Source organism: Rhinatrema bivittatum, chromosome 2, assembly GCF_901001135.1.
Source record: "Rhinatrema bivittatum chromosome 2, aRhiBiv1.1, whole genome shotgun sequence".
Taxonomy (NCBI): domain Eukaryota; kingdom Metazoa; phylum Chordata; class Amphibia; order Gymnophiona; family Rhinatrematidae; genus Rhinatrema; species Rhinatrema bivittatum.
The window spans coordinates 269,648,528-269,675,510 of NC_042616.1; the positions used below are offsets into that span (position 1 = coordinate 269,648,528).

The 26,983-nt window shown below is 43.4% G+C and overlaps 1 protein-coding gene across 1 annotated transcript in view; it reads left to right on the plus strand.

Moving 5' to 3' along the window:
- LOC115083268 (thioredoxin domain-containing protein 3-like) overlaps positions 1 to 26,983 on the plus strand; it is a 218,737-nt gene that overhangs the window by 168,712 nt on the left and 23,042 nt on the right. The window contains exon 5 of the mRNA XM_029587076.1: positions 24,610 to 24,717. Within this exon, the coding sequence (XP_029442936.1) occupies positions 24,610 to 24,717 (108 nt within the window). The remainder of the gene's footprint in view (positions 1 to 24,609; positions 24,718 to 26,983) is intronic.

Genomic DNA, 26,983 nt, shown 5'->3' on the forward strand with positions numbered 1-26,983 from the left:
TTTACTCGAGCAAAAACCAGTTTTGCTCGAGTAAATGCTTTTTAAAATCTACCCCATAGTGTTTATACCAGCTACTAACAATTAAGCTATTGCAAAACATGTTTGTAGTTTTCTGCTTAAAAGACCTGACAGAGTCTCTCTTCATTTGCTATTAAATAATTGAAAATTCTTTTTACAAAATATGTAATATTTATTTATTCCATTTATGAATCACATTTCCTCAATAGACTCAAAGTGATGGACAACATAAGATTTTTAGAAGACAAGAAGGATGGCAGTCTTTTTTTGTGGGAAAGAAAGATGGCACACTCTGACCCTGTATAGATTACCGTGGTCTCAACGCCATCATGCGACATGACAGATATCCTCTGCCATTGATTCCTGAACTTCTAGACCGCTTACAGAGAGCCAAGATTTTCACCAAACTGGATCTTCGGGGCACGTACAACCTGGTAAGGATACGACCAGGGAATGAGTGGAAAACTGCGTTCAACACAAGAGACGGGCACTATGAGTACTTAGTCATACCATTCGGCTTGTGTAACGCCCCTGCTGTGTTCCAAAACCTCATGAATGAGGTCTTAAGGGAGATGTTGCACACCTCCATCATAGTATATTTAGACGATGTCCTGATTTATTCTAAGGACCTGGCCACACACTGCCTGCACATTCGACAAGTACTACAAAAACTGCGAGACAATAGTCTCTATGCCAAACTGGAGAAATTCTAGTTTGAACAAGAATCCTTGCCGTTTTTGGGATACATTGTGTCCTCCTCAGGTTTCCACATGGATCCAGACAAAGTAGCGGCTATCAGGGATTGGCCTCGACCGATGGGGATCAAGGCCCTCCAGTGCTTCCTTGGTTTCGCCAACTTTTACCGCCAGTTTATACCGCATTACTCCCAGATGGTGGCACCGTTCACTGCCCTTACCAAGAAAGGCGCTGATGCCAAAGATTGGCTCCAAGTGACGCAAAATGCATTCCTGGAGCTGAAGAGAGCCTTTCTCCACGACGTATGTCTCCACCATCCAGACCCCCTGCGTCAGTTTGTTGTGGAGGTTGACGCCTCTGACCTTGCGGTAGGAGCAGTCCTAAGTCAAGTATTCAGTAAAGGCAAAACCTTGCCATGCTCTTACTTCTCTCGGAAGTTTTCACCCGCTGAAAAGAATTATGGTATTGGGGACAAAGAGCTGTTGGCCATTAAGCTGGCATTTGAAGAATGGCATCAGTGGCTAGAAGGGGCCCAACATCCTGTTATTCTCTATACGGATCACAAGAACCTAGAATTTCTGTACTGAGCTCAATGCCTCAACTCCTGACAAGCTTGGTAGTCCGTGTTTTTTAGCCGGTTCAACTTCCTCCTCTGCTACAGACCAGCCTTTAAGAACATTCGGGCGGATGCTCTCTCCCGCACTGCAGAGACCGAAGATACCCCCAATCTGCCTCAATACATCCTAGACCCTGCCAAGGTCCTCCTAGCAGTTTCAGACGTGGTTCCCATGGGCAAGACGGTGGTGCCTGCTCGCTTGCACAAGGTGTTGTCATGGGCTCATGACTCGCTGACAGCGGGTCATCCTGGAATTGTCCGGACCTTGGAACTCCTGACCGAGTACTACTGGTGGCCTCAGGTAAAGAAGGACATTCGCTTATATGTTAGTTCCTGTCCTACTTGCGTTCAACAAAAAGCCCTGCCCGGCCGCTCCTGGGGGCTCCTTCAACCATTACCCATTCCAATAGAGCCTTGGACCCATCTGTCTACTGACTTCATAGTGGACTTGCCCTCGTCAGACGAGAAAACTGTGATATGGATCACGGTCGACAGATTTTCAAAAATGGCTCATTTTGTACCTCTAACCAAGTTGCCGACCGCACCCGAACTCGTGCAACTCTTCACCCAGCACATCTTTCATCTACACGGGCTCCCTCTCCACATTACTTCGGACAGAGGTTTGCAGTTCACGGCCAAATACTGGAAAGCTCTCTGCAAGAAGTCCGGGGTCCAAGTAGACTTCACTACGGCCTTTCACCTACAAGGCAATGGCCAGGCGGAACATACAAACCGAACCTTAAAAACATTCCTTCGAGCCTTCGTGGGGGACCAACAAAATGACTGGGTGGCTTTACTTCCTTGGGCAGAATTCTCTTATAACCACCATCAACACTCTGCTACCAACAGGTCTCCATTCCACTTGGTCTACGGGAAGCGACTTAGACCTCCTTTGCCCTTGCCTCTGACAGTTCCGTCCCCTGCAGCACAACTCACAGCACAACAGTTACGTGGCCTTTGGAAATCCACTTGGGAGAAACGACGGCAGACTGCCGCAACGGCTAAGAAATATGCAGACAGACTACGACGTCCTGCTCCTGTATTTCTCCCTGGGGATAAGGTGTGGCTGATCACCAAGAACATTCGACTGCGGATTCCTTCCATGCGACTAGCTCCTAGGTATATCAGCCCGTTTGCCATAGCGGAGCAAGTTGGCGCAGTTTCCTATCGTCTACGCCTTCTATCCACCCTGAAGATTCACAACGTCTTCCATGTGTTGCTCCTCAAGCCTTTGATCCTGTCGACTTTCCACGACAAACTCCTGAACCCACCAAACCGGCAGTTGAACAGGACATCATCTGTCAAGTGAAGGAGGTATATGATGTCGGTTCCACCATTGTAGATGGGAATACCTCCTCTCCTGGGAGGGGCATGGCCCTGAAGAAAATACTTGGGAGCCGGCCTCCAACATCCTAGACAAAACTCTTCTTCACCAGTTCCACTTGGACCATCCTGTGAAGCCAAAACCCCCGGGAAGGGGGCGTAAGAGGGGGGGTACTATTGCAGTCCTGGGGGTACTATTGCAGTCCCAGTCTTTCCTCCTACCTTGGGGTCGGTCCGAGACGCTGCAGCATCACTGTGGCCTGATCCGGCCTACCTTGCTCCTGCCTAAGGCATTTCCTCCTCGAGGGAGTCGCCGCTGATGCGCTGCAGCTGGCCCTGCCCCCCATAGCACACGCACGCAGGGGCTTACCATTTAAAAGGGCCAGGGCGGGAAACTCAGCACCGCCCTGAGGATGACATCAGATTCCTCAGGGTTTAAAACCCTGCAACTAGCTACACTCCTGGCCTTGCATCAAGGTTGCCACCTTGGAGTGTGCTAGTTGGTGTCCCTGTCTTGCTCTTCCTCCTGACTTCGGTTCGTCAACTGGCTTCTGACTCTGGCTTGTCCTCTGGCTTCTGACGTCGGCTCATCTCCTGGTATTCTGCTCACTGCCTGCCTCGACCTTGGTTCGTCTTCACTTCTGCTGTCAGCCGCCTGCCCTGTATCCTGGTTTGTTCCTTCTTTCTACTCATCTTCGTCCGGACCACTCCATCCAGGAGGCCTTGCCTAAGTCCAAGCGGCCAATCCAGGCCATAAGAACCTGGCAAGTACCCAAAAACTAAGTCTATTCCATGTTACTATTGCTAATGGCAGTGGCTATTTTCTAAGTCAACTTAATTAATAGCAGGTAATGGACTTCTCCTCCAAGAACTTATCCAATCATTTTTAAACACAGTTACACTAACTGCACTAACCACATCCTCTGGCAACAAATTCCAGAGTTTAATTGTGCGTTGAGTGAAAAAGAACATTCTCCGATTAGTTTTAAATGTGCCTCATGCTAACTTCATGGAGTGCCCCCTAGTCTTTCTACTATCCGAAAGAGTAAATAACCGATTCACATCTACCCGTTCTAGACCTCTCATGATTTTAAACACCTCTATCATATCCCCCCTCAGTCGTCTCTTCTCCAAGCTGAAAAGTCCTAACCTCTTTACTCTTTCCTCATAGGGGAGTTGTTCCATTCCCCTTATCATTTTGGTAGTCCTTCTCTGTACCTTTTCCATCGCAATTATATCTTTTTTGAGATGCGGCGACCAGAATTGTACACAGTATTCAAGGTGCGGTCTCACCATGGAGCGATACGGAGGCATTATGACATTTTCTGTTTTATTCACCATTCCCTTTCTAATAATTCCCAACATTCTGTTTGCTTTTTTGACTGCCGCAGCACACTGTACCGATGATTTCAATGTGTTATCCACTATGACACCTAGATCTCTTTCTTGGGTTGTAGCACCTAATAAGGAACCCAACATTGTGTAAATATAGCATGGGTTATTTTTCCCTATATGCATCACTTTGCATTTATCCACATTAAATTTCATCTGCCATTTGGATGCCCAATTTTCCAATCTCACAAGGTCTTCCTGCAATTTATCACAATCTGCTTGTGATTTAACTACTCTGAACAATTTTGTGTCAGCTGCAAATTTGATTATCTCACTCGTCGTATTTCTTTCCAGATCATTTATAAATATATTGAAAAGTAAGGGTCCCAATACAGATCCCTGAGGCACTCCACTGTCCACTCCCTTCCACTGAGAAAATTGCCCATTTAATCCTTTTCTCTGTTTCCTGTCTTTTAGCCAGTTTGCAATCCACGAAAGGACATCGCCACCTATCCCATGACTTTTTACTTTTCCTAGAAGCCTCTCATGAGGAACTTTGTCAAACGCCTTCTGAAAATCCAAATATACTATATCTACCGGTTCACCTTTACCACATGTTTATTAACTCCTTCAAAAAAGTGAAGCAGATTTGTGAGGCAAGACTTGCCCTGGGTAAAGCCATGCTGACTTTGTTCCATTAAACCATGTCTTTCTATATGTTCTGTGATTTTGATGTTTAGAACACTTTCCACTATTTTTCCTGGTACTGAAGTCAGGCTACCCGGTCTGTAGTTTCCCGGATCGCCCTGGAGCCCTTCTTAAATATTGGGGTTACATTTGCTATCCTCCAGTCTTCAGGTACAATGGATGATTTTAATGATAAGTTACACATTTTTACTAATAGTCTGAAATTTCATTTTTTAGTTCCTTCAGAACTCTGGGGTGTATACCATCCAGTCCAGGTGATTTACTTCTCTCCAGTTTGTCAATCAGGCCTACCACATCTTCTAGGTTCACCGTGATTTGATTCAGTCCATCTGAATCATTACCCATGAAAACCTTCTTCATTACGGGTACCTCCCCAACATCCTCTTCAGTAAAAACCGAAGCAAAGAAATCATTTAATCTTTCCGCGATGGCCTTATCTTCTCTAAATGCCCCTTTAACCCCTCGATCATCTAACGGTCCAACTGACTCCCTCACAGGCTCTCTGCTTCGGATATATTTTAAAACGTTTTTACTGTGAGTTTTTGCCTCTACAGCCAACTTCTTTTCAAATTCTCTCTTAGCCTGTCTTATCAATGTCTTACATTTAACTTGCCAATGTTTATGCTTTATCTTATTTTCTTCTGTTGGATCCTTCTTCCAATTTTTGAATGAAGATCTTTTGGCTAAAATAGCTTCTTTCACCTCCCCTTTTAACCATGCCGGTAATCGTTTTGCCTTCTTTCCACCTTTCTTAATGTGTGGAATACATCTGGACTGTGCTTCTAGAATGGTATTTTTTAACAATGACGACGCCTCTTGGACATTTTTTACTTTTGTAGCTGCTCCTTTCAGTTTTTTTCTAACACTTTTTCTCATTTTATCAAAGTTTCCCTTTTGAAAGTTTAGCACGAGAGCCTTGGATTTGCACACTGTTCCTTTTCCAGTCATTAAATCAAATTTGATCATATTATGATCACTATTGCCAAGTGGCCCCACCACCGTTACCTCTCTCACCAAGTCCTGTGCTCCACTGAGAATTAGATCTAAAATTGCTCCCTCTCTCGTTGGTTCCTGAACCAATTGCTCCATAAAGCTATCATTTATTCCATCCAGGAATGTTATCTCTCTAGCGTGACCCGACGATACATTTACCCAGTCTCACCTTCTCAATCAGGAAGTTTCCATCCTCCTCAGGTCCCGGGCAATAGAACCAGTACCCTTCTCCCAGCAGGGTCAGGGATTCTATTCTGGTATTTTCTAATCCCAAAAAAGTCAGGTGGCATTCGCCCAATTCTGGACCTTCGCGCCTTAAACAAATATCTGCAAAGAGAGAAGTTCAAGATGATGACCTTGGGTTCTCTACTTCCACTTCTGCAAAGGAAAGACTGGCTCTGCTCTCTAGACCTCCAGGACACTTAATGCACATCTCGATCATTCCATCACATTGCAGATTCCTGCGGTTCCTAATAGACCCAAAGCACTTCCAGTATCGAGTGTTGCCATTCGGCCTAGAATCTGCCCCACGAGTCTACCCTTATCTCAACGTCCACGTCTACCCTTATCTCGACGATTGGTTGATCAGGGCTCCCACTCATCAAACTGCGCTGACGTCCCTATATCTCACTTTTCATATCCCGATCTCCCTAGGGTTCCTCATAAACTATTCGAAATCCAGGCTAGTTCCATCTCAAACCCTATCGTTCATAGGGACCGACTTGAACACTTTAAAAGCGAAAGCCTTCCTTCCCCGGGATCGGGCTCTCACTCTCACTTCTCTGGCCCACCAACTGCAGTCTCGACAACACTCAACTGCACGTTACTTTCTGATTTTACCTGGTCATATGGCCTCCTCGGTGCATGTCACTCTGATGGCCCGCCTTGCCATGAGATTAATGCAGTGGACTCTAAAATCGCAGTGGATTCAGTCTTCTCAGCCAGTGTCCACCATTGTCCACATCACCAGCCAGCTCTGCTTCTCGCTGGCTTGGTGGATAAACTAATCCAATCTCCTTCAAGGCCTCCCATTTCAGGTTGCAGAAACTCAAATAACCTTGACAACAGATGCCTCCAACCTCGACTGGGGGTACACATGCTGCAAACCTGCAAACTCAGAGCTTCTGGTCTCCAGAGGAAGCCAAACTCCAGATACATTTCCTAGAGCTTCGGGCAATCAGATATGCTCTCAGGGTTTTTCAGGATTACCTCACCAACAAGGTCATCCTGATTCAAACCAACAACCAGGTGGCCATGTGGTACATCAACAAGCAAGGGGGAATGGGCTCCTACCTCCTGTGTCAGGAAACTGCACAGATATGGGTGGAGGCCCTTTCCCACGCGATGTGCCTCAGGGCCACCTACTCGCCGGGAGTGGACAATGTGTTGGCAGACAAGCTGAGTAGCACTTTTCAACCGCACGAGTGGTGCCTCAACCCCACAGTAGTGGATTTAATATTCCAATGCTGGGGTTACCCTCATATTGATCTCTTTGCGTCAATCCACAACCGCAAAGTAGAAAACGTCTGCTCTCTTACTCGCAGCCAACACTTGCAGCCAAGAGACGCTTTCTCTCTCTCTTGGACCAGCGGTCTCCTTTATGCATACCCTCCACTTCCACTCATTTTGAAGACTCTCGTGAAGTTATGACAGAACAGGGGATTGATGATTCTGATAGCCCCTCACTGGCCACGCCAGGTGTGGTTCCCAATACTTCAGGACGTATCAATTCACTGTCACATTCCTCTGGGGAAGGATCCACTTCTGATCACTCAGAACAACGGATGCCTACGACACCCCGACCTCCAGGCCCTAATTCTGACTGCCTGGATGTTGAAAGGTTAATTCTTCAACCTCTTAACCTTTCAGAGCCGGTTTCCCATGTCCTGGTAGCTTCTCAAAAGCCTTCCACAAGAAAGTCTTATTGCTATAAATGGAACAGGTTTACGATATGGTGTAATTCCATGTCCATCGACCCCCTTCACTTGTTCCACAATGAATTTTTTTGGCTATCTCTGGCACCTGTCAAAGTCTAACTTAAAAACTTCCTCTATCAGGGTGCATATCAGTGCGGTGGCTGCCTTCCATAAAGGTGTCAGGGATGTCTTCATATCGGTACAACTCTTGGTAACATGCTTTTTGAGGGGCTTGCTGCACCTAAAACCTCCATTATGCCCTCCGGCCCCTTCTTGGGACCTTAACATGGTTTTGGGGCGGCTCATGAAACTGCCGTTTGATCCTCTCCAATCCTGTGATCTTCGCTATCTCACCTGGAAGGTGATTTTTCTTCTGGCGATCACATCCGCTCGCAGAGTTAGTGAGTTACAGGCATTAGTAACATACCCACCTTACACTAAACTTCTGCATGGTAGGGTAGGACTCCGCACTCACCCTACATTTTTCCCTAAGGTAGTATCGGAGTTTCATATTAATCAATCCAATGTACTACCTACCTTCTTTCCCAGGCCCCATTCAAATCCAGGAGAACAGGCTCTGCATACTCTCGACTGTAAAAGTGCTCTAGCCTTCACCTAGACCAGTGATGGCTAACCTATGACACGCCGAGCCGTTTTTGCTGACACGCCTAGCGTTTCGGGACTATCGATTTTTTTTTTTTTTTATTGGCTGTGCCGAGCCTTTTTTTTTTTTTTTCGGCTGCGCCAACCCTTTAAAATTAGTTTTTTAGTATCCCTCCAGCCCCCCCCCCCCCCAATGCCCCCGGGCGCAGGGAGGCGCAGCGACAGGCAGGGCCGTGGTGAGGCTCACTTCACCACAGCCCAAAGAAAAAGATCGTGTTGAACGCGCTGATGCTCCTCCTCCTTCCTGCCTGTGCGGCCCCGGAAGTAAACGTTGCCGGAGCCGCGTGGGCAGGAAGGAGGAGAAGCATCAGTGCGTGCAGAAGAGGAGCATCGCTTGCACTTACGGGCCGCCGCGAATCTCAAATCGCAGCGGCCCGAGAAGAGGAAGAAGCCCGGTAGCAGGGCCGCTGCAGAGCCCATCCTGCGCGACCCGCGAAGAGGAGGCCCAGAGGTGAGAGAGAGGCTGAGGGTCTGTGTGTGTGCGCGCGTGTATGACATGAGTTGAGAGATTGTGTGTGAGAGTGAGGACCTGAATGTTTGCAGAGACTGCATGTGCTTGAGCAAGACAGCATGTGGGAGTGAGAGAGAGCCTGTGTGTGTGAGAGTTAGACAGCATGTGCCAGTGAGAGCCTGTGTGTGTGTGTGTGAGAGAGCATGTGACAGTGAGAGCCTGTGCTTGAGCAAGACAGCATGTGGGAGTGAGAGAGAGCCTGTGTGTGTGAGAGTTAGACAGCATGTGCCAGTGAGAGCCTATGTGTGTGTGTGTGTGTGTGTGTGAGAGAGAGAGAAATGCATGTGAGAATGAAAACCTGACTGTGTGTTTGAGGGAAGAAGATGGAGAGAAAAGAAACAGAAAAAAAGACAATATAAAAGGAATTGGCAAAAAAAAAATAAAAAATAAGAAAGGGAAGGTGGAAAAAATAAGAAAGGGAAGGTGGAAAAAAAAAAGCCTGTGACCAATCAATTAGAAAACTAAGATCAGACAGCAAAGGTTAAAAAATATATATATATTTTTAGTGATTGGCACATGTAATCTTTGGGAATGTGCAAGAATAGTAACATCCCCAATAGTCATGTGGCAGCAGTGACAGTGGCAGCAGAGGAATGAGAGAGGTTCCGAGGTTGCTGGCAAAAGAGAGGGGGGTCTGCCTTTAGTGTGTGCATGTGAATGAATGGGACTCTGCCTGGGGGTGTATGTGTGTGAATGCATAGGTGCCTGCCTGGGGGTCTGTGTGTGTGAGAATGAATTGGTGCCTGCCTGGGGGTCTGTGTGTGTGACAATGAATTGGTGCCTGCCTGGAGGATGGAGCGGGAGTGGTGTGAAAATGAATGGGAGCCTGCCTGGGTGTGTGTGTTTGTGTATATGTGAGGGAGCCTGCCTGGGTGTGTGTGTTTGTGTGTATGTGAGGGAGCCAGTGAGTGTGAGAGCATGAGTGTGTATGAGAAAATCCAGGGGAGTAAGAGTTTGTGTGGGAGGGGGGGTGGAGGGGGAGAGAGTGTTTTAATTGAAGATTTAGCTGACGAAATTCAGCAACAAAAAAGTCACTAAGCAGGCAAGGTAAAGAATTATTTGTTTTTGCTTTATTAATAAATACAGTACATATATTAAAATTATAACTTGTTATTAATTAGAGCTACAAATATCACAATTATGGATTTTTCTAGAAGTGACACACCACCCGAGTTATGCTCGGCTTTTTTATGAATTTTGACACACTGAGCTCAAAAGGTTGGCCATCACTGACCTAGACCGTACAGCCGCCCAGAGAAAGTCCACTCAATTGTTTGTCTCTTTTGATACCATCAAATTGGGTAAACCTGTGGGAAAGCAGACCCTCTCCTCCTGGTTAGTGGACTGTATTTCCTTTTGCTATCAGCAGGCAGGCATTCCGCTCCAAGACCGTGTCAAAGCACACTCTATTAGGGCCATGGCAACCTCAGTAGCTCACCTCCGCTCAGTGCCACTTACTGACATTTGTAAAACTGCTACCTGGAGCTCTCTCCATATCTTTGCAGCCCATTATTGCTTAGACAAGGCTGGCAGACAAGATTCCATCTTCGGCCAGTTTGTCCTATGCAACTTATTTGCCAATTAATGTACCAACAGCCTTCCACCGACCCATCAGGGTTCAGGATGCCCTTTTAACCAAATTTTCACCCCAGTTGTTGTGCCTGTTGCACGTCTTTGGGTGTATTTGGTGCTTTGCTCGGGCATCCTCAGCTCGGTACTCATCCATATGTGAGGACTGCCATCCTGCTTGTCCTGTGAGAAAGCAGAGTTGCTTACCTGTAACAGGTGCTCTCACAAGACAGCAGGCTGTTAGTCCTCACGAAACCCGCCCACCACCCCGTGGTATTGGGTTCTTTATGTTTTCTTATTTTTCGCATGCATTTTTACTATAAGACGAGACTGAAGGGGGACCCCTGCTGGATGCAGGGTTGGTGCTATGCTGGGCATGCCCAATAGGTACCAGTCAAAGTTCTAGAAACTTTGACAAAATTTTCCGTGATTGGGCTCCATCCTGATGATGTCACCCATATGTGAGGACTAACATCCTGCTGTCCTGTGAGAACACCTGTTACAGGTAAGCAACTCTGCTTTCTCCTTAGACAGCAGGGTAATCAGCCACACTGCCTCCCCTTTTGGAGTTGGCTTCTTTGAGCTATTATATAGGACCTAGTAGTCCTGCATGTTGGCAGGTATACAGGAAGTCCCATGTGTACCTTAAAAAACCTTCTAGGCTTTTCCATAGATAGTACTTGTGTGACTGATTATCCTGGTATTGTATAATTTTTGCTGGACTCAAAGCTTTAGGGCAACAAGAACATTTCAAATCAACAAGAGGTTTTCAAATTTAGTTTATTTGGCTTCTTAAAAGTCAAATGTTCCTGTGAGATGCAATATAACTGCCCTCTATCTGTAATAACTTGCATCTCAGTAAATCTCTGACCTGCCCTGACTTATATAATCAAAATACAACATTCTCGAAGCTTCCAGAATGAATGACGTAACTGGCCAAAGACTTCCTTACAAAAAATACCGTATACTGTTGTCATGACAATCTATCCTGTATAGGAAATGCTTGTGAGGACCTCCCTCAACTAAGAATTCTTCTAACCCTGTTCCTCCTCCCACTGTAAACAAGTTCCTTTATCAATGACTTTGATGCAAGTATTCTCTTCTGTTCTTCTTTTGTTCTTCTTTGTTTATGTACACATTGCAGTCTGGGTTTTGAATAGAGCTAGACTTGGATTCCACTTCTTGGCACCAGGATTCATTCAAAACTATCACCTCACAAGATCTCCTTTTCACATTGGTTTCAAGTCATTGAAACCAGCATCTGCAAGATAAAGGCTTGCATCCAAGACTCAGTTTCTCTGCATTGTAAAGCAAATGTTGTCATTGATGCCTTCCTGGCCTGTAATTATAGGCTTTGCAGAGCTTACAAATTTCCCAAAATCTTCTGCATCCTTTGAATCTGTGATAGTCAGAAAGTCTCTCAAAGTTCATTCACCTCTGACAGGCCAGTACAGCAGAGGAGTCTGGGTATTCTTGGTTATCTTAATCAGACATATTCTTCATTTCCCTCTATGGGACACCTTTAATGGACAGGTGTCACATCAATCAGTCTTCGATGCTAAGCCATGACAGAGGAACTTAAAAGTGTGTCCTAACCCCTAACCTTGGTATTTATCAGGTGTAGTGCATAGGTGTATGTCCCTCTAGATTCCTAATTAATATGAAGGATGTTCCCACAAGCATTCACTAGTTAATCAAAAAATAACATCAAAACTAATTTTCACTAGGTAGCTATTAGCTCTATAATGGAGCTATACAGATACCTGCATTATAAAAAGGACCTACTTCAATATAACATGATCACATATGTTATCTTTCAGAATCAAGTAAGTACATAATAGTGGTATAACATGTAAAGATAAGTACACAGAGAGACTAGTATGAAAGTACTGTGTTTCTCATATAATACTAGGTATTCTGGGCAAATCTTTTCAATGAATACTGTTGTTGTGAACAACTACCCAGGATAATATTCATTAAAATGGCAACCAGGGATATAATCAATGCACCTTACCAGAAAAGTAAAGAAACCAATAACATAGAAGAAAACCAAGAATCTATAGAAAAACTCATACTGTGTTGTGCATACATGATGTAAAAGTGTTGCAAAGCATAAGACATATTCTAGTCATATGCTGCAGTGATGGAAGATCAAATACAAAAGCATATGCATGATAGGCAAAGGCATAGTAAAAGTCTGAAACATCATACTAATTCTGTAGGGTATGTATAGTGCTATCCAGTATTATGACAATAACCTGTAGCAGTGAAAGCACTCACTGTATGGACTGTCCTAATTCACTTGTGGCAGTCATATGTCCAAGAGATAATACGGCTGTGTAGGGCAAGTATTAATTATTAAGGTAGATGATGGCTAGTAATACTGCTTCGTCTTCAGATACTAGGGGAAATGGGGCTAATACCCTTCTCAAATGATGGTAAGTCTAAATATATTGGGGATATTCATAAAAATAAATGAAAGCTAACTCTGTGAGAAAGTCTTTAACATATTATGTGAACTACTTTGCAGAATTGATAAACCATCAGTGTAAGATTTTACACAGGGAAGGAAGGAATGTCATATAAATAAAAGACAGAAATAAGGAAAATTATATCTTCCCCTTTGGAATCCTAAATAGAAACCAACTAGCTTATAAGTCACAGATAGAGTTTATAGTGAAAGGACCAAAATAAAAAGAAAAGAACAATGAGCAATTAATATGCCGAAAGATATAGTAATAGAATGTTGCAGATCCCTATAGCAGAGCTCCTCATGTGTAAGGTATGTATTTGTTCCAAAGAGAACAGTCTCATAATAAGCATCACAAACTGCACTAGTAAGAAATCTTTGTGAAAGAGAGTGAAACAGTCATTAAGTAAAATCTAGTAAATAGTGTCATAAGAAAAGATATTCAAATAAGGGTTTATCGAAAACATTAGAATAAGAGATAGAATATTGAGATATTAAAGATCAGCAAAGTGATTATCCTAAGTGCAAGCTGCAAAACAAAAGAATAGAAATAGCTTATAACTTAAGCTGGTGTGGAAGAGAAATATAAAAAGATCTCCCTCTTGAACCCTGAATTATCATATTTGAATCACAATGAAACACATCACCCTCTATGTGATCAAAGCAGCTTCCATAGATAAAGATAGAAAAACCTAGTACATACACATTTAACTGATTCAGCATATAAGTATTATAAAATTTAAGACTGGAAAATATTACTTAACTTGGAACATACAAACTAATAAAAACAGCATCACTTCAAATAATATTATTAACTTGAACACCTAAGTGCTGACAAAGAATGAAAGAACCTAAATTCTGCATATAGTCATTCCCACAAAACATAGAAAAAAGCAAATATCAGGTATAAATTGTAAGCCTTGCAGTCCATATAATATGTAAGAAAGTCTGTGACCATAATTTCTGCATTCAGTGCGTATATAGTTCTTTTAGTAGGATTCAGTGATGATGTCAAGGCAGAATCTCTTAGCTCCTTAGATTAGATGCATGTGTATGAAGTCAAACCTAAATAAAAGTGCAACAAATCCGATTAAGTAGTAAGAAAATACTTTTATGTCACGTACTCCCTATATTTAAGTTGCCAAATAATCCCCACATTATTTCAAAACATCATGCAATGGTCCAGACCACAAACATAAATACTCAGACTGTACATTAAAACATATATGTCACAGCACTGACCACATAATACATGCATTCATTCATTCCTCCTTGTACACATGTAACATAGAACAAACAACATGACAAACTTTTGAGCTCAAAAAGAAAAACGTATTTTAAAATATAAAAGAATTGGATCGATCCACAAAAGAAAACAAAAACTCAGGATTAAAAATAGAATAGATCTATTCAAAAATTGAAAAGGAATCAAACTGGAATAAACTGCATTCTTCATCTCCCATAGATCAGAGACAGATGCACTTTGTGCTTTGGTACCCTGGAAAGAAATCTAATATATAACAGTTAATATAATGATTAAAATGAAATTTAAAAATGACATTACAGGTTCCTTAAAAGTCAAACTACTGATATACCTTAATTCAGCAAAAAGCAGTCATAAAGCTACTTTCCTTTCTCTGATGGTCCACCCCTAGGAGGCGCTGTCCCCTGTGATAAGAGCTACTTCCTTTTACAAATCTAAAACCTTTTTGTTTTCCTATGCTTGTAAACTCCTAACTTGCCTTCTAAATGAAAAACTTAAAACAAACAACTTTGCACTTAATTAAAAGTCATTCTATTTCCATCCAATATGCATATGTTCCACAAAGTTCTTACTACCAAATCCTGTAAATACCCTAAATAAAAATACAAATCATTTCCAAAAGCACAGACATATCTGCTAGAAGTCTGGAAGTCTGCAAAATAAAAGGATGGCACAGACTAATATGCATTAACCAAAAGTTTTTCTTACTGGCACATAAATAGATAATAGGCATTGCTGCTTAACTCTCTGCTGTTCACCGTCTCACAATCTTACTCCTTTACATACCGTCGAAACCGTCCACAATACAAACGTCCAATATCTGAAGTCCCATCAAAATAAATCACCTAATTCATTTCCTTTCTTCTAAAAGTTAGCAGCTACTGAGGTATAATCAAAACTGAGAAATATTTATCATCCTTACTGCTGCATGCCGTCCGTTTATTTCTGACCTGTGTTTAAGTTAAAATAAATCCTATTTTCACACAATTAAATGCAACTGACTTACATGTTTTCTCTATTTTACCCAAAACATTCTAAATGTCTCAGCACACATCCTTTTGCATATTCCTAAATCTCTTCCCTCTTTAACATTACGTCATCTCTCATCCCTAATATTCACTTTCCCCATACTTTCAACACAAATTTCTGTTTTCACATTAAACAGATCAATCCATTAGTCCCTCTTCTATCACCTGTGCACTCAGTCCTATAACATACTTAAACCTCAAACCTCTCAGCAGAACTGTAAAATCCATTTTAAAAGTGACTCACTCCCAGGTGTTTTTTTTTTTTTTTCCTTTCTTCTCAAACACATTCCTAAGGGGGGGTTCACCTCCTCTCCCGCCAAACAACTGTTACACTCAATGAATAGGTTTGTTAAGTGATAAAACACTTAAACAGATCATTTCATTAAAATGGAGTCGCTCTCTTGTAGTATATCTATAGATTGTTTTCCTTTCTATCTCTCTGCCTATACCCCTGACCAAAGAAAAAACAATACATCCCTCTCCAATGATACATCAAATCTAATTATGAATGGCTTTAAATAAACACAGGTTCATGCTTTCGTTCTTACCAAATGAAATAACACACCCTTCACAATAAACTCTCGTTAAGCACACAATTCTAAAAACTTAGATGCAAATATGAGCATCTCTGCATTAATGGTGGAAAATAAAACCAAAAACTAAGAAGCTTGCTGGGCTGGGTATTCTTTTTCTACGTTTACAGTGAACATAAGAGTCCTTGTGGCCAGCCATGGCTACATCATTCAGCCCTGTACCTTGAGGGGGAGGGGGGAGAAGCAAAACACCATAAAACTGAAAAACTTCATTTCTCTGGTTAATGATACCCTAACAGCAATCACGCATTAACTCCAAAGCAAACGTAAATATGAACTGATAAAAATAAATCTCATAAACTAAAATAAACTGGAGACATTTATGTACCTCTAATCACAGACAGCTGTAAACTATAATATCCATCCATGCAGTTTCTAGTTTTAAAAGCACCTCATTTGTTTGTGTTTAACAACTAAACTTTGGTAAAAAATCCACTAACTAAAAACTCCTTATCATACTAATTATAAAACTTTCAACTTACCAATTGTATCTTATTCCCTCTTTCTCCTTCTGAATCTACACACTCACAACCAGCCGCTCCCCAGGTGTAAAATGAAAGTGAAACTGCTTGAGCCCAAGCCATGCGGTCTGAGGACAAAAGACCCCAGACTGACTAGTGCTGGGTACCCCTCTGGTTTTTTTTTTTTTCTTTCAACTGTTCAATCTGATTTTAATTAAATCATCAACTCATGTCCTGTCTCCCTAACATATATTAAAGAACATTTTGCAAAAAGTATTCTAACCCCGATGTAACACACAATCTATATACACTATACAACAAATAAAATAAAATAAAATAAAAACATTGATACTTACAGATTTTTCCTTTTTTTTTTTTTTTTCTTGTTACATACTCACAAAATGGATCCAACTTCATTCCACATCTGCTCTGAACTCATAATTCTCCGGGATAACCTCCAGTCTACCTGGGTAACTCAATCTTTGAACGGCAAGCCAAATTTACCCTTCAAGAACCTAGTGCTAGGTTGTCCACCAACCATAACACTACAGCTTATTAATAATTAATAACAACAGCTATTAAAGTCCCATCTGGGGTGCCAAATGTATAATTTTTGCTGGACTCAAAGCTTTAGGGCAACAAGAACATTTCAAATCAACAAGAGGTTTTCAAATTTAGTTTATTTGGCTTCTTAAAAGTCAAATGTTCCTGTGAGATGCAATATAACTGCCCTCTATCTGTAATAACTTGCATCTCAGTAAATCTCTGACCTGCCCTGACTTATATAATCAAAATACAACATTCTCGAAGCTTCCAGAATGAATGACGTAACTGGCCAAAGACTTCCTTACAAAAAATACCGTATACTGTTGTCATGACAATCTATCCTGTATAGGAAATGCTTGTGAGGACCTCCCTCAACTAAGAATTCTTCTAACCCTGTTCCTCCTCCCACTGTAAACAAGTTCCTTTATCAATGACTTTGATGCAAGTATTCTCTTCTGTTCTTCTTTTGTTCTTCTTTGTTTATGTACACATTGCAGTCTGGGTTTTGAATAGAGCTAGACTTGGATTCCACTTCTTGGCACCAGGATTCATTCAAAACTATCACCTCACAAGATCTCCTTTTCACATTGGTTTCAAGTCATTGAAACCAGCATCTGCAAGATAAAGGCTTGCATCCAAGACTCAGTTTCTCTGCATTGTAAAGCAAATGTTGTCATTGATGCCTTCCTGGCCTGTAATTATAGGCTTTGCAGAGCTTACAAATTTCCCAAAATCTTCTGCATCCTTTGAATCTGTGATAGTCAGAAAGTCTCTCAAAGTTCATTCACCTCTGACAGGCCAGTACAGCAGAGGAGTCTGGGTATTCTTGGTTATCTTAATCAGACATATTCTTCAGTATGTACAGAGAACACCAGTTACAGGTAAGCAACTTAGTTTTATCTGTGTATCTTACAGCTACTTTTCAAAAAGAAACTATCTGGGTTATTCCTCTTTGAAAATTAGCTAGACAGTATGTGGGTTCAAAATTGCCTGCATACCTTTCACCTAGTCAGCTTACTGAAAATTGCACCCCCTCTCCTTATGACATGTTATGTGATCCATCAGTGTGACTATTCCAATGCTGTATTTGAAGAAGTTAGATATGCAATTTCTGATTTTTGGAGAAGAGTGCCAGATAGACATGTTCAGTATTCAACCTCTATATTTTATCACAAAAATAAAATTGTGGTTTGTTCTGCTATAGACATTTGTGAGGTGAAAGAGGGAGATGCCGCACATTACAGTTTCAAAGTCTTGGAGAGAGGACTTTTCAAAAGTATCCACAGACTTTACATCTACCTGCATAGTTTTGAAAAGTGCTTCCTATATTTATGGTAGTAAAAATATTTACAATATACAGAATATATAGTCGGAGGAGTAGCCTAGTGATTAGAGCAGCAGCCTACAAACTGGGGAGACCAGGGTTTAAGTCCCACTATCACTCCTTGTGACGTTGGGCAAGTTACTTTACCCTTCATTGCTTCTGGTGCAAACTTAGATTATAAGATCTTTAGGGATAGGGAAATATCTACAGTACCTGAAAGTAATCCACTTTGAAGTGCCAAGAAGCAGAATATAAAAATCTAAATAAATAGATAAGAATTTGTAGAGCCATTTATTACAAACATAATCCCTAGACCTTTTTTCCTTTCCTCTTCCTTGCTCACACTAGCTGAAGGGCATAATAAATTAGTAGAGAGCTAACATCCTTTGTCTCCTATGCAGAAAGTTTGAATAGAATTTTGTATTTGGAAATACTATTTCATCTCTTCTCTGTTCAAGAAATTTGAATTGAGCTACTAGATATTTCCTTCTAATCAGCATTTTTATCCCAGGCAAGCAGGATGCTAGTCCTCACATATGGGTGACGTCACCAACGGAGCCCTAGTGTGGGAAAGTTTTCTGTCAAAGTTTCTAGAAACTTTTGACTGGCACTGTGGTGCCACTGAGCATGCCCAGCATGCTATGATATTCTCTGCCACAGGTGTCTCTCTTCAGTCTTCGTCTTTCCAAGCTGCTGTAGGCTTCGCGGGATAGGAGCCGTTGAGATTCTCTCAACACAATTTTTGACTGTAAAGTCAAACTTTATCTGATATTCTCTCTCACAAATCTTTTGGGGTAATTTCTTCACCGGCCGGTGAGTACCTCTGTCTCATTTTTTTTTTTTCCTTTATTTGAAGGAAATTTTTCTCTCACAAATTCTCATTCTTTCCGACGGCTGTCGGCTAGAAATATGGCTACAGCATTTAAAAAATGCCCTGTATGCGCTCGAAAAATGTCGATTACCGTCCCGCACATCGAATGTGTGCTATGCCTCGGAGAAAAACATGAGGTAAATAACTGCCCACAATGCGCCGAGATGACACCGAAAGACCGCAAAGCTCGACTGGAAAAAATGGAACATCTGTTCCGTCTTCAGCTCATCCCATCTCTTTCGGCATCATCGAAGTCGTCTCCGGCTGGAGCGACTAAGCGCTTGTTACTTAAAAAACCTTGCCCGGGGCTGTCGGGGGATCCTTCGTCGCCTTCATCGTCTTCGACGAAATCCATCGACCCTCAAAAGTCAAAACACAAGCATCGACATCGACAACTATCGATGTCCGAAACCGCTTCCCAGGAGCCATCGATGGCGAAGCGGCCACGGACCGAGGAAACGTCAGCGTCTGGGCCTCATCCTCCATCTTCGATACCTGATCCTCTGCAGGGCTCTGCACCGGATCCTACACCACAGCCTCCGCCACCGCTTACAACTGCTGTGGTACCATCAGTTGTAACGCCGGAATTGTCTGATATCATCAGACAAGCGGTATCAAAGGCTTTCATGGAACAATTGATTCCGACGGGCTCGTCGATGCCGATGCTCCCAGCATTGATGCCAGCAATTTTGCTGATGCCGGTGGGACCACCGATGCCGGTGTCGACGTTCACACCAAGGACAAAAGGTGACTCGATGTCGACACCCAGAATAATAACTGCGTCGACATCGATATACGCACACCTGCCATTTACCTCTTCGACGTCGATTCCAATAACACCGCCGACGGCAGTTTCAACACCGAGACGACCACCTTCGACGTCAACATCGATTCCGGCGGCTATTCCATCGACGCAACCACCACCGGAAGAGCCAGAAGTTCAAGATCTAGCTTTCTTTCAGCGTCTACTGCAAAGGTATCAAAATGTCATCGACACTTTGCCAAAGAAACCGGTGAAACAGACATCTCCATTACTTCCCATCGATGACCAATTACCAGGTCCATCAGGAATACATTTACCACCCAAATCCATCAGAAAATCTCCTTATAGGGATGATGATGACGATTCCTGGGATAGCCACGGTACAGACACGTCTTCTGAGGGCTTCATGTCGGAACCTTCTCCACCGGAACCGAGAAAAAAGTCCCCACCAGAGGACCTGTCATTTTCTAACTTTATTCAGGACATGACAGATACCATTCCTTTTAAATTGGCAACAGAACAAGACACTAGACAACATACTCTAGAGGTCTTGCAATTTGTAGATCCACCCAAACAAGTTTTGGCCATCCCAATTCATGAGGTGTTCTTAGATCTCCAACACCGGATCTGGGAGCACCCTTCTACAGTTTCAGCAGTAAACAAATGGATGGATTCAACTTATCTAGTACAGACAGCACCTAGTTTCCAAAAAGCACAACTACCACATCACTCAGTGGTAGTTGAATCTGCCCAGAAAAAATCAAGGCGTATCCGCCCACACTCCTCAACTCCCCCAGGTAAGGATCACCGCTTCCTCGATTCCTTGGGAAGAAAAGTGTATCAGGCTGCAATCCTAAATTCCAGAATCTCTGCATACCAGTTATACATGACACAGTATCAGAGAGACATATGGAAACAGATGGAAGAATTCATAAATTCTTTACCTGCACAGTTTCAGGAACCAGCACAGGCCATAGTGAACAAAGGCCTAGAAGCAGGGAAACATGAGGTGAGAGCGGCTTATGATAGCTTTGACACTGCCTCCAGGACTGTAGCTGCTGGAATTACTGCTCACAGGTATGCATGGCTCAAGGCCTCGGATCTCAGGCCTGAGGTCCAGGAAAAACTTGTAGATTTACCATGTTTGGGAGGCAACTTATTTGGAGATAAGGTCCAAGAAGCAGTCCAACAGCTAAAGGACCATACAGAAACATTACGCCAGCTGTCCCAAATGCCTCAGGATACAACGACAACGACGCCTACCCCGGAGGGAACCTAGGCGTTCTTACTACAGGCCACGAAGATACTACTCCCAAACTTCCAGGAGTAGATCTACTAGGCCTCAACAACAACGCTCCCAAACAAGACAACCTAGAGCTCCTTGCACGCAACCTCCGCCTCAAGTCAGGCCCAGCGACGGGATTTTGAGATTCAAGCCAGAGAACAAGCCACACCTTTAAATCCTCAAACACATCTTCCAGTGGGGGGAAGAGTATCTCACTTTTACACACACTGGGAAACAATAACAACAGACCAATGTGTACTCTCTATAATCGCCCATGGTTACAAACTAAATTTTCTCTCCAATCCACCAGATTCTCCACCGAGTTTCTGCCCACAGCAAAAATCTCAGCTACCTCATCTACAAGCAGAATTATCCGCCCTTCTGAGAGCCAAGGCTATCCAGTTAGTACCTCGGACTCAGCAGGGCAGAGGATTCTATTCCCGTTACTTCCTCATTCCAAAGAAAACAGGAGGTCTACGTCCCATCCTCGACCTCAGAAATCTCAACAAATTTCTAAAGGAAGAGAAGTTCAGGATGGTTTCTCTAGGCACCATGCTCCCACTTCTGCAAAAAGGAGATTGACTATGTTCTCTGGATCTTCAAGACGCTTACGCTCTCATCCCAATATTCCCTCCTCATCGCAAGTATCTGCGCTTCATGGTGGGTCATCAACATTTCCAATACACAGTACTGCCATTCGGACTCGCCTCTGCTCCCAGCGTTTTCACCAAATGTCTGGCAGTAATAGCAGCACACTTGCACAAACAAGGTGTCCATGTTTTCCCATATCTAGACGACTGGCTCATCAGAAGTCAATCTCACCAAGGAGCAATAATTTCTCTCAACCGAACAATTGCTCTACTTCACTCCATGGGCTTTCTCACCAATTATCAAAAGTCCCATCTCACACCATCTCACCTGCTCCACTTCATAGGAGCAGAACTGAACACCATCCTTGCAAAGGCCTTTCTACCCAAGGATCGAGCAGAAACATTGTCCTTGTTGGCAAACTCTATTCACTCAAAAAAAAACAAGCAACAGCTCATCAGTTTCTAACTTTACTAGGCCACATGGCCTCTACAGTTCATGTCACACCTTTAGCAAGGCTCGCCATGAGGGTAACCCAATGGACTCTAAGATCACAATGGATCCAAGCCATTCAACCACTACATTCTTCAATCCAAGTAACCCACCAACTACGTTCCTCACTTCTCTGGTGGGTAAACAAGGACAATTTGTGCAAGGGCTTACCCTTCCAACAACCAGTCCCACAGATAACTTTAACTACATCCACCTTGGGTTGGGGAGCTCACATAGACAATCTCCAAACCCAGGGTACTTGGCCAAGACTCGAAGCAACTTTCCAAATCAATTTCCTGGAGCTTCGAGCTATACATTATGCACTGCATGCGTTCAAGGACTGTCTTCCACACAAGACTGTTCTCATCCAAACGGACAACACAGTAGCCATGTGGTACATCAACAAACGGGGAGGTACAGGCTCGTATCTCCTTTGTCAAGAAGCTGCACAGATTTGGGATTGGGCCCTAAACCACTCAATACTTCTCCGGGCCACTTATCTGGCAGGCATTCACAATATAGTGGCGGATCGACTCAGTCGTCAGTTCCAACCACACGAATGGTCACTGGATCCCTCAGTAGCGACCAGGATATTTCAACATTGGGGTCAACCAACAATAGACCTCTTTGCATCACATCTGAATCACAAAGTGGACAACTTCTGTTCTCTACACAAACAGAAGAACCAGCCAGCCAAGGACGCCTTTGCTCGCCCTTGGAACTCAGGCCTACTATACTTGTATCCTCCGATACTGCTCATAACCAAAACTCTAGTGAAGCTACAACAGGACAAGGGGTCCATGATACTCATAGCCCCATATTGGCCTCGACAAGTATGGTTTCCCACACTTCTAGACCTCTCAGTCAGGGATCCAATTCGTCTGGGAGTAGCTCCCACTCTCATAACTCAGGATTATGGTCAGTTGCGCCATCCAAACCTTCAATCCCTATCCCTGACAGCATGGATGTTGAAAGCTTAACTTTATAACCACTCAATCTTTCAACCAATGTATCTCAAGTGCTGATAGCTTCACGTAAACCTTCCACAAGAAAGAACTATTCTTCAAAATGGAAGAGATTTACTTTGTGGTGCAGACAAAACAACAATGATCCTTTTACTTGCCCCATCACTTCTCTACTAGACTATTTATACCATCTTTCAGACTCTGGCCTCCAGACTTCATCTGTTAGAGTACACCTCAGTGCAATCTCAGCTTACCATGGCAGGATAAAAGATGCACCAATCTCCACTCAACCTCTTGTCAGTAGGATTATGAGAGGTTTGACTCAACTTAAAGCACCAATTTGGCCACCAGTCACAGAATGGGACCTGAATCTGGTATTAACAAGACTTATGCGTTCTCCTTTCGATCCCATAGATTCCTGTGATCTCAAATTTCCTACATGGAAGACTATCTTCCTCATAGCTATTACATCAGCTAGAAGGGTTAGTGAGTTACAAGCACTTGTAACATACGCCCCCTACACGAAATTCTTACATGATAGGGTGGTTCTCCGTACACATCCAAAATTCCTTCCCAAAATAGTTACGGAATTCCACTTGAACAAATCCATAGTTTTACCCACTTTCTTCCCAAGGCCCCATTCTCACCAAGGAGAACAGGCTTTACATACCTTGGACTGTAAACGTGCCCTATACTTCTATTTAAACCGCACGGCAGTCCACAGGGAAATCAATCAACTTTTTGTTTCTTATGATCCAAACAAACCAGGGAAAGCAGTGGGTAAATATACTCTCTCTATCCAATTGGCTAGCAGATTGCATACAGTTTTGCTATGAAAAAGCAGGCCTTCCTCTCCAAGGGCGAGTAAAGGCACATTCAGTAAGAGCAATGTCAACCTCAGTAGCACACTATCGTTCAGTGCCAATCCTTGACATATGTAAAGCAGCAACATGGAGTTCTCTTCACACCTTTGCAGCTCATTACTGTTTAGACAAAGAAGGACGACAAGATTCAGCCTATGGACAATCTGTCTTAAAGAACTTGTTTCCAGTATAATCCCAACTCCTTCTACATCCAACCTGCTGTGATCTTCGGCTGACTCATTTTCACCAATACTTCACTGTTGCGTCAATACATAATGACTCAGCCTCTAGCTTGCTAATCACCCATATGTGAGGACTAGCATCCTGCTTGTCCTGGGATAAAGCAAAATTGCTTACCTTGTAATTGGTGTTATCCCAGGACAGCAGGATGTAGTCCTCACAAAACCCACCCGCCACCCTGCGGAGTTGGGTCTCATATCTTTTATTATTTTATTTTTTGCCAAAGCTTATTGCTACATACGAGACTGAAGAGAGACACCTGTGGCAGAGAATATCATAGCATGTTGAGCATGCTCAGTGGCACCACAGTGCCAGTCAAAAGTTTCTAGAAACTTTGACAGAAAACTTTCCCGCACTAGGGCTCCGTTGGTGACGTCACCCATATGTGAGGACTACATCCTGCTGCCTGGGATAACACCTATTACAAGGTAAGCAATTTTGCTATTCATATGTTCTATTAAAATGTTTTTGTCATAAATGTAATATATAGTTTAATGTTCTCCTTTTATAGTGGACCTGTTCTTGCACTTGTCTTGTCACGAAATGATGCTGTACAACACTGGAGAGAATTACTAGGTCCAATGAATGTGCAAGAAGCAAAAGAGAATTACGCAGACAGGTAAATTAAAGAATTTTAGAGAGGCAATGTATACAACTTTCATAAACTAGAAGCAAAGAATACAAATACATCAGTTAAAATGTTCCCTCTAGAGATTTCCTTCTCAACTTGATTCTTAAAGGCCAATTTTCTAAGGGTTTAGGCCCCTAGCATTTGGAGTTAGGCCTAGATTTGCCCCTTTGAAAATTTACTAGGGCTGATTGCCTAAACTTTAGATCTTAGTTTCTCTAGGCTCCTAACTTTAGTAGGTTTAACAAGAGGACAGCTAAGGAGAGGTTTTCAGAAGGAGGAAAAAAGTCAGACATTGATATTCAGCACCACTTAGCCATATAAGTTCAGACTTAGCCTGCTAAGTGGCACCGTTTTAATATTTGCCCATGTTCAGCGCCTGCCTCTTAGCCAGATAACCATTTATCCATCTAAATAGTTAGCTGGTGTATTTTATATTATGCACTGTCTTTCTGACACCTCTTTGTGCTGTATACCTGAATACTAGTTTTAGATTAAGACTACAGAGGACCCTGCCTACGTGCTGGAATGCAGCCAGCCTACATGCTGGAATGCAGCCAGCCAACACCCCAGACCCATTAGCTGATTGGTCTATTACATTCTCAAATGAAATGGACCATACTTATCTAGAAATAACACTCTGAATGTACTCTGGTCAGTATAAGGAATATATATGTGGGTATATTGCTGGACGACCGAGTATCAAGATATTCACACGATTGCTGTAAGCCTGATACTCCGTGGAACAAAATAATTTGTTCCTCCCCTCCCTTGTTGTCTTTGTCTCTGTCTTTCTTTAAATAAAAGTCTCAAGTTACTTAAAATCTCCAGCGTTTCTTTAGAATCAACACTGGTTAAGTTGGGGGGGGGGGGGGTGGGGGCACTCTGGGGCAGAGCTATTTATCCAGCTAATTGACCCATATAAGTGCCGATATTCAGCCTTATCTGGCTCATTCTCTAAAGGGATCGCACGCAAAAAGGGAATTTTCACATGCGAAGACATCGCGGACGGCGAAAATGTAAGAACCCTTTTCGCTACCCATTTCGCGCCCAATAGCACCACTTTTACGGTGCTGTTGGGTGCGAAAGCTGGCAGCGATTGCACTGCGGAGGTGTGATCGCTGCCGGCTTTCGCAGGCCCACCCCCCGCTTCGCCTCCCCGCCCCCTGTTACCGCCGGATTCTCTAAGGTCTGCGACTGTTGCGTCTGTCGGTCTTCGACGGCTTCGCTCCGCTTGCCTCACCTCATTCTTGGCTCTTCCCGCTTGCCTGGGCAAGATGGCTACCACCACGTCTACAAGCTGACCTCTCTGGCGTCCCCGGAACGGGTATGGTGCAGCATCCTGCCATTGCTCCTCCCAGGTATCTACTAGGGTGCGCGTGCGCGTGCAACCCACGTCTTTGTACAACCCTTGGCGCAAACCTCGAGGGCGTTCCCTCATGCTGACGTCACACCATCCGGGTATATTACCTTCATTCATTTGCTAGCTACTCGAGTTAGCAAGGACTCAAATCCATTCCTGTCTACGCTAATCTGCCGCTTCCGTGCTGCCGCAGGAAGCTTTCTCTCTGCCCTTCGGGTAACGACTAACCTGGGTACCCGCTCCTTGGGGGACCTCTGCTTTATTTCAGATGTCTTACAGGGAACAGGTACTCGCTCCTTGAGGACCTGCTCTCCCTGCCTCGGTGCCTGTACCTTCTACAACATCTGGTGGAATCGTATACCAACAGCAATACCTAGTGAGTGCTTTAACACTCAGTCTATATCATCCACAGTACCTCCTCGCTGGGAGACCTGCTGCAGAACCTCCTGACGCCATCTAGGAGAGAAGGGCTCCTTCTGCCGAGGTCCCTGAGACTGCAACTACCTCACTACTGCCACCTGCTGGCTATCATCAAGCTGTCTAATAAAGAACTGTTCTTGTGTGTTTGTGTATACAAGTCTAGCCCAGTGCTGTGGCTCCTCACGGGGCTCCTCCCCATGGGAGTGGTCATCACCACAGTACCCAAGGATCCACCAAAACACATGTAATAACAACAGCGATCTTAGAGAATCCAGGCCTAAATTAGCTGGATAAGTTAGACCTGCTATTAAGCAAGTCTAAAGTTAGCCAGATATACATATCCAGTTAACTATTAGATAGCTAGATATATTTGTGGCTGTGCTGCTGAATAACCCAGCCAAGTTCACAAGATATGTTTATCTGGCTAACCTGCTCAGCCTGTTAGTGGCTGAATATGGACCTCCCAAGTACTTA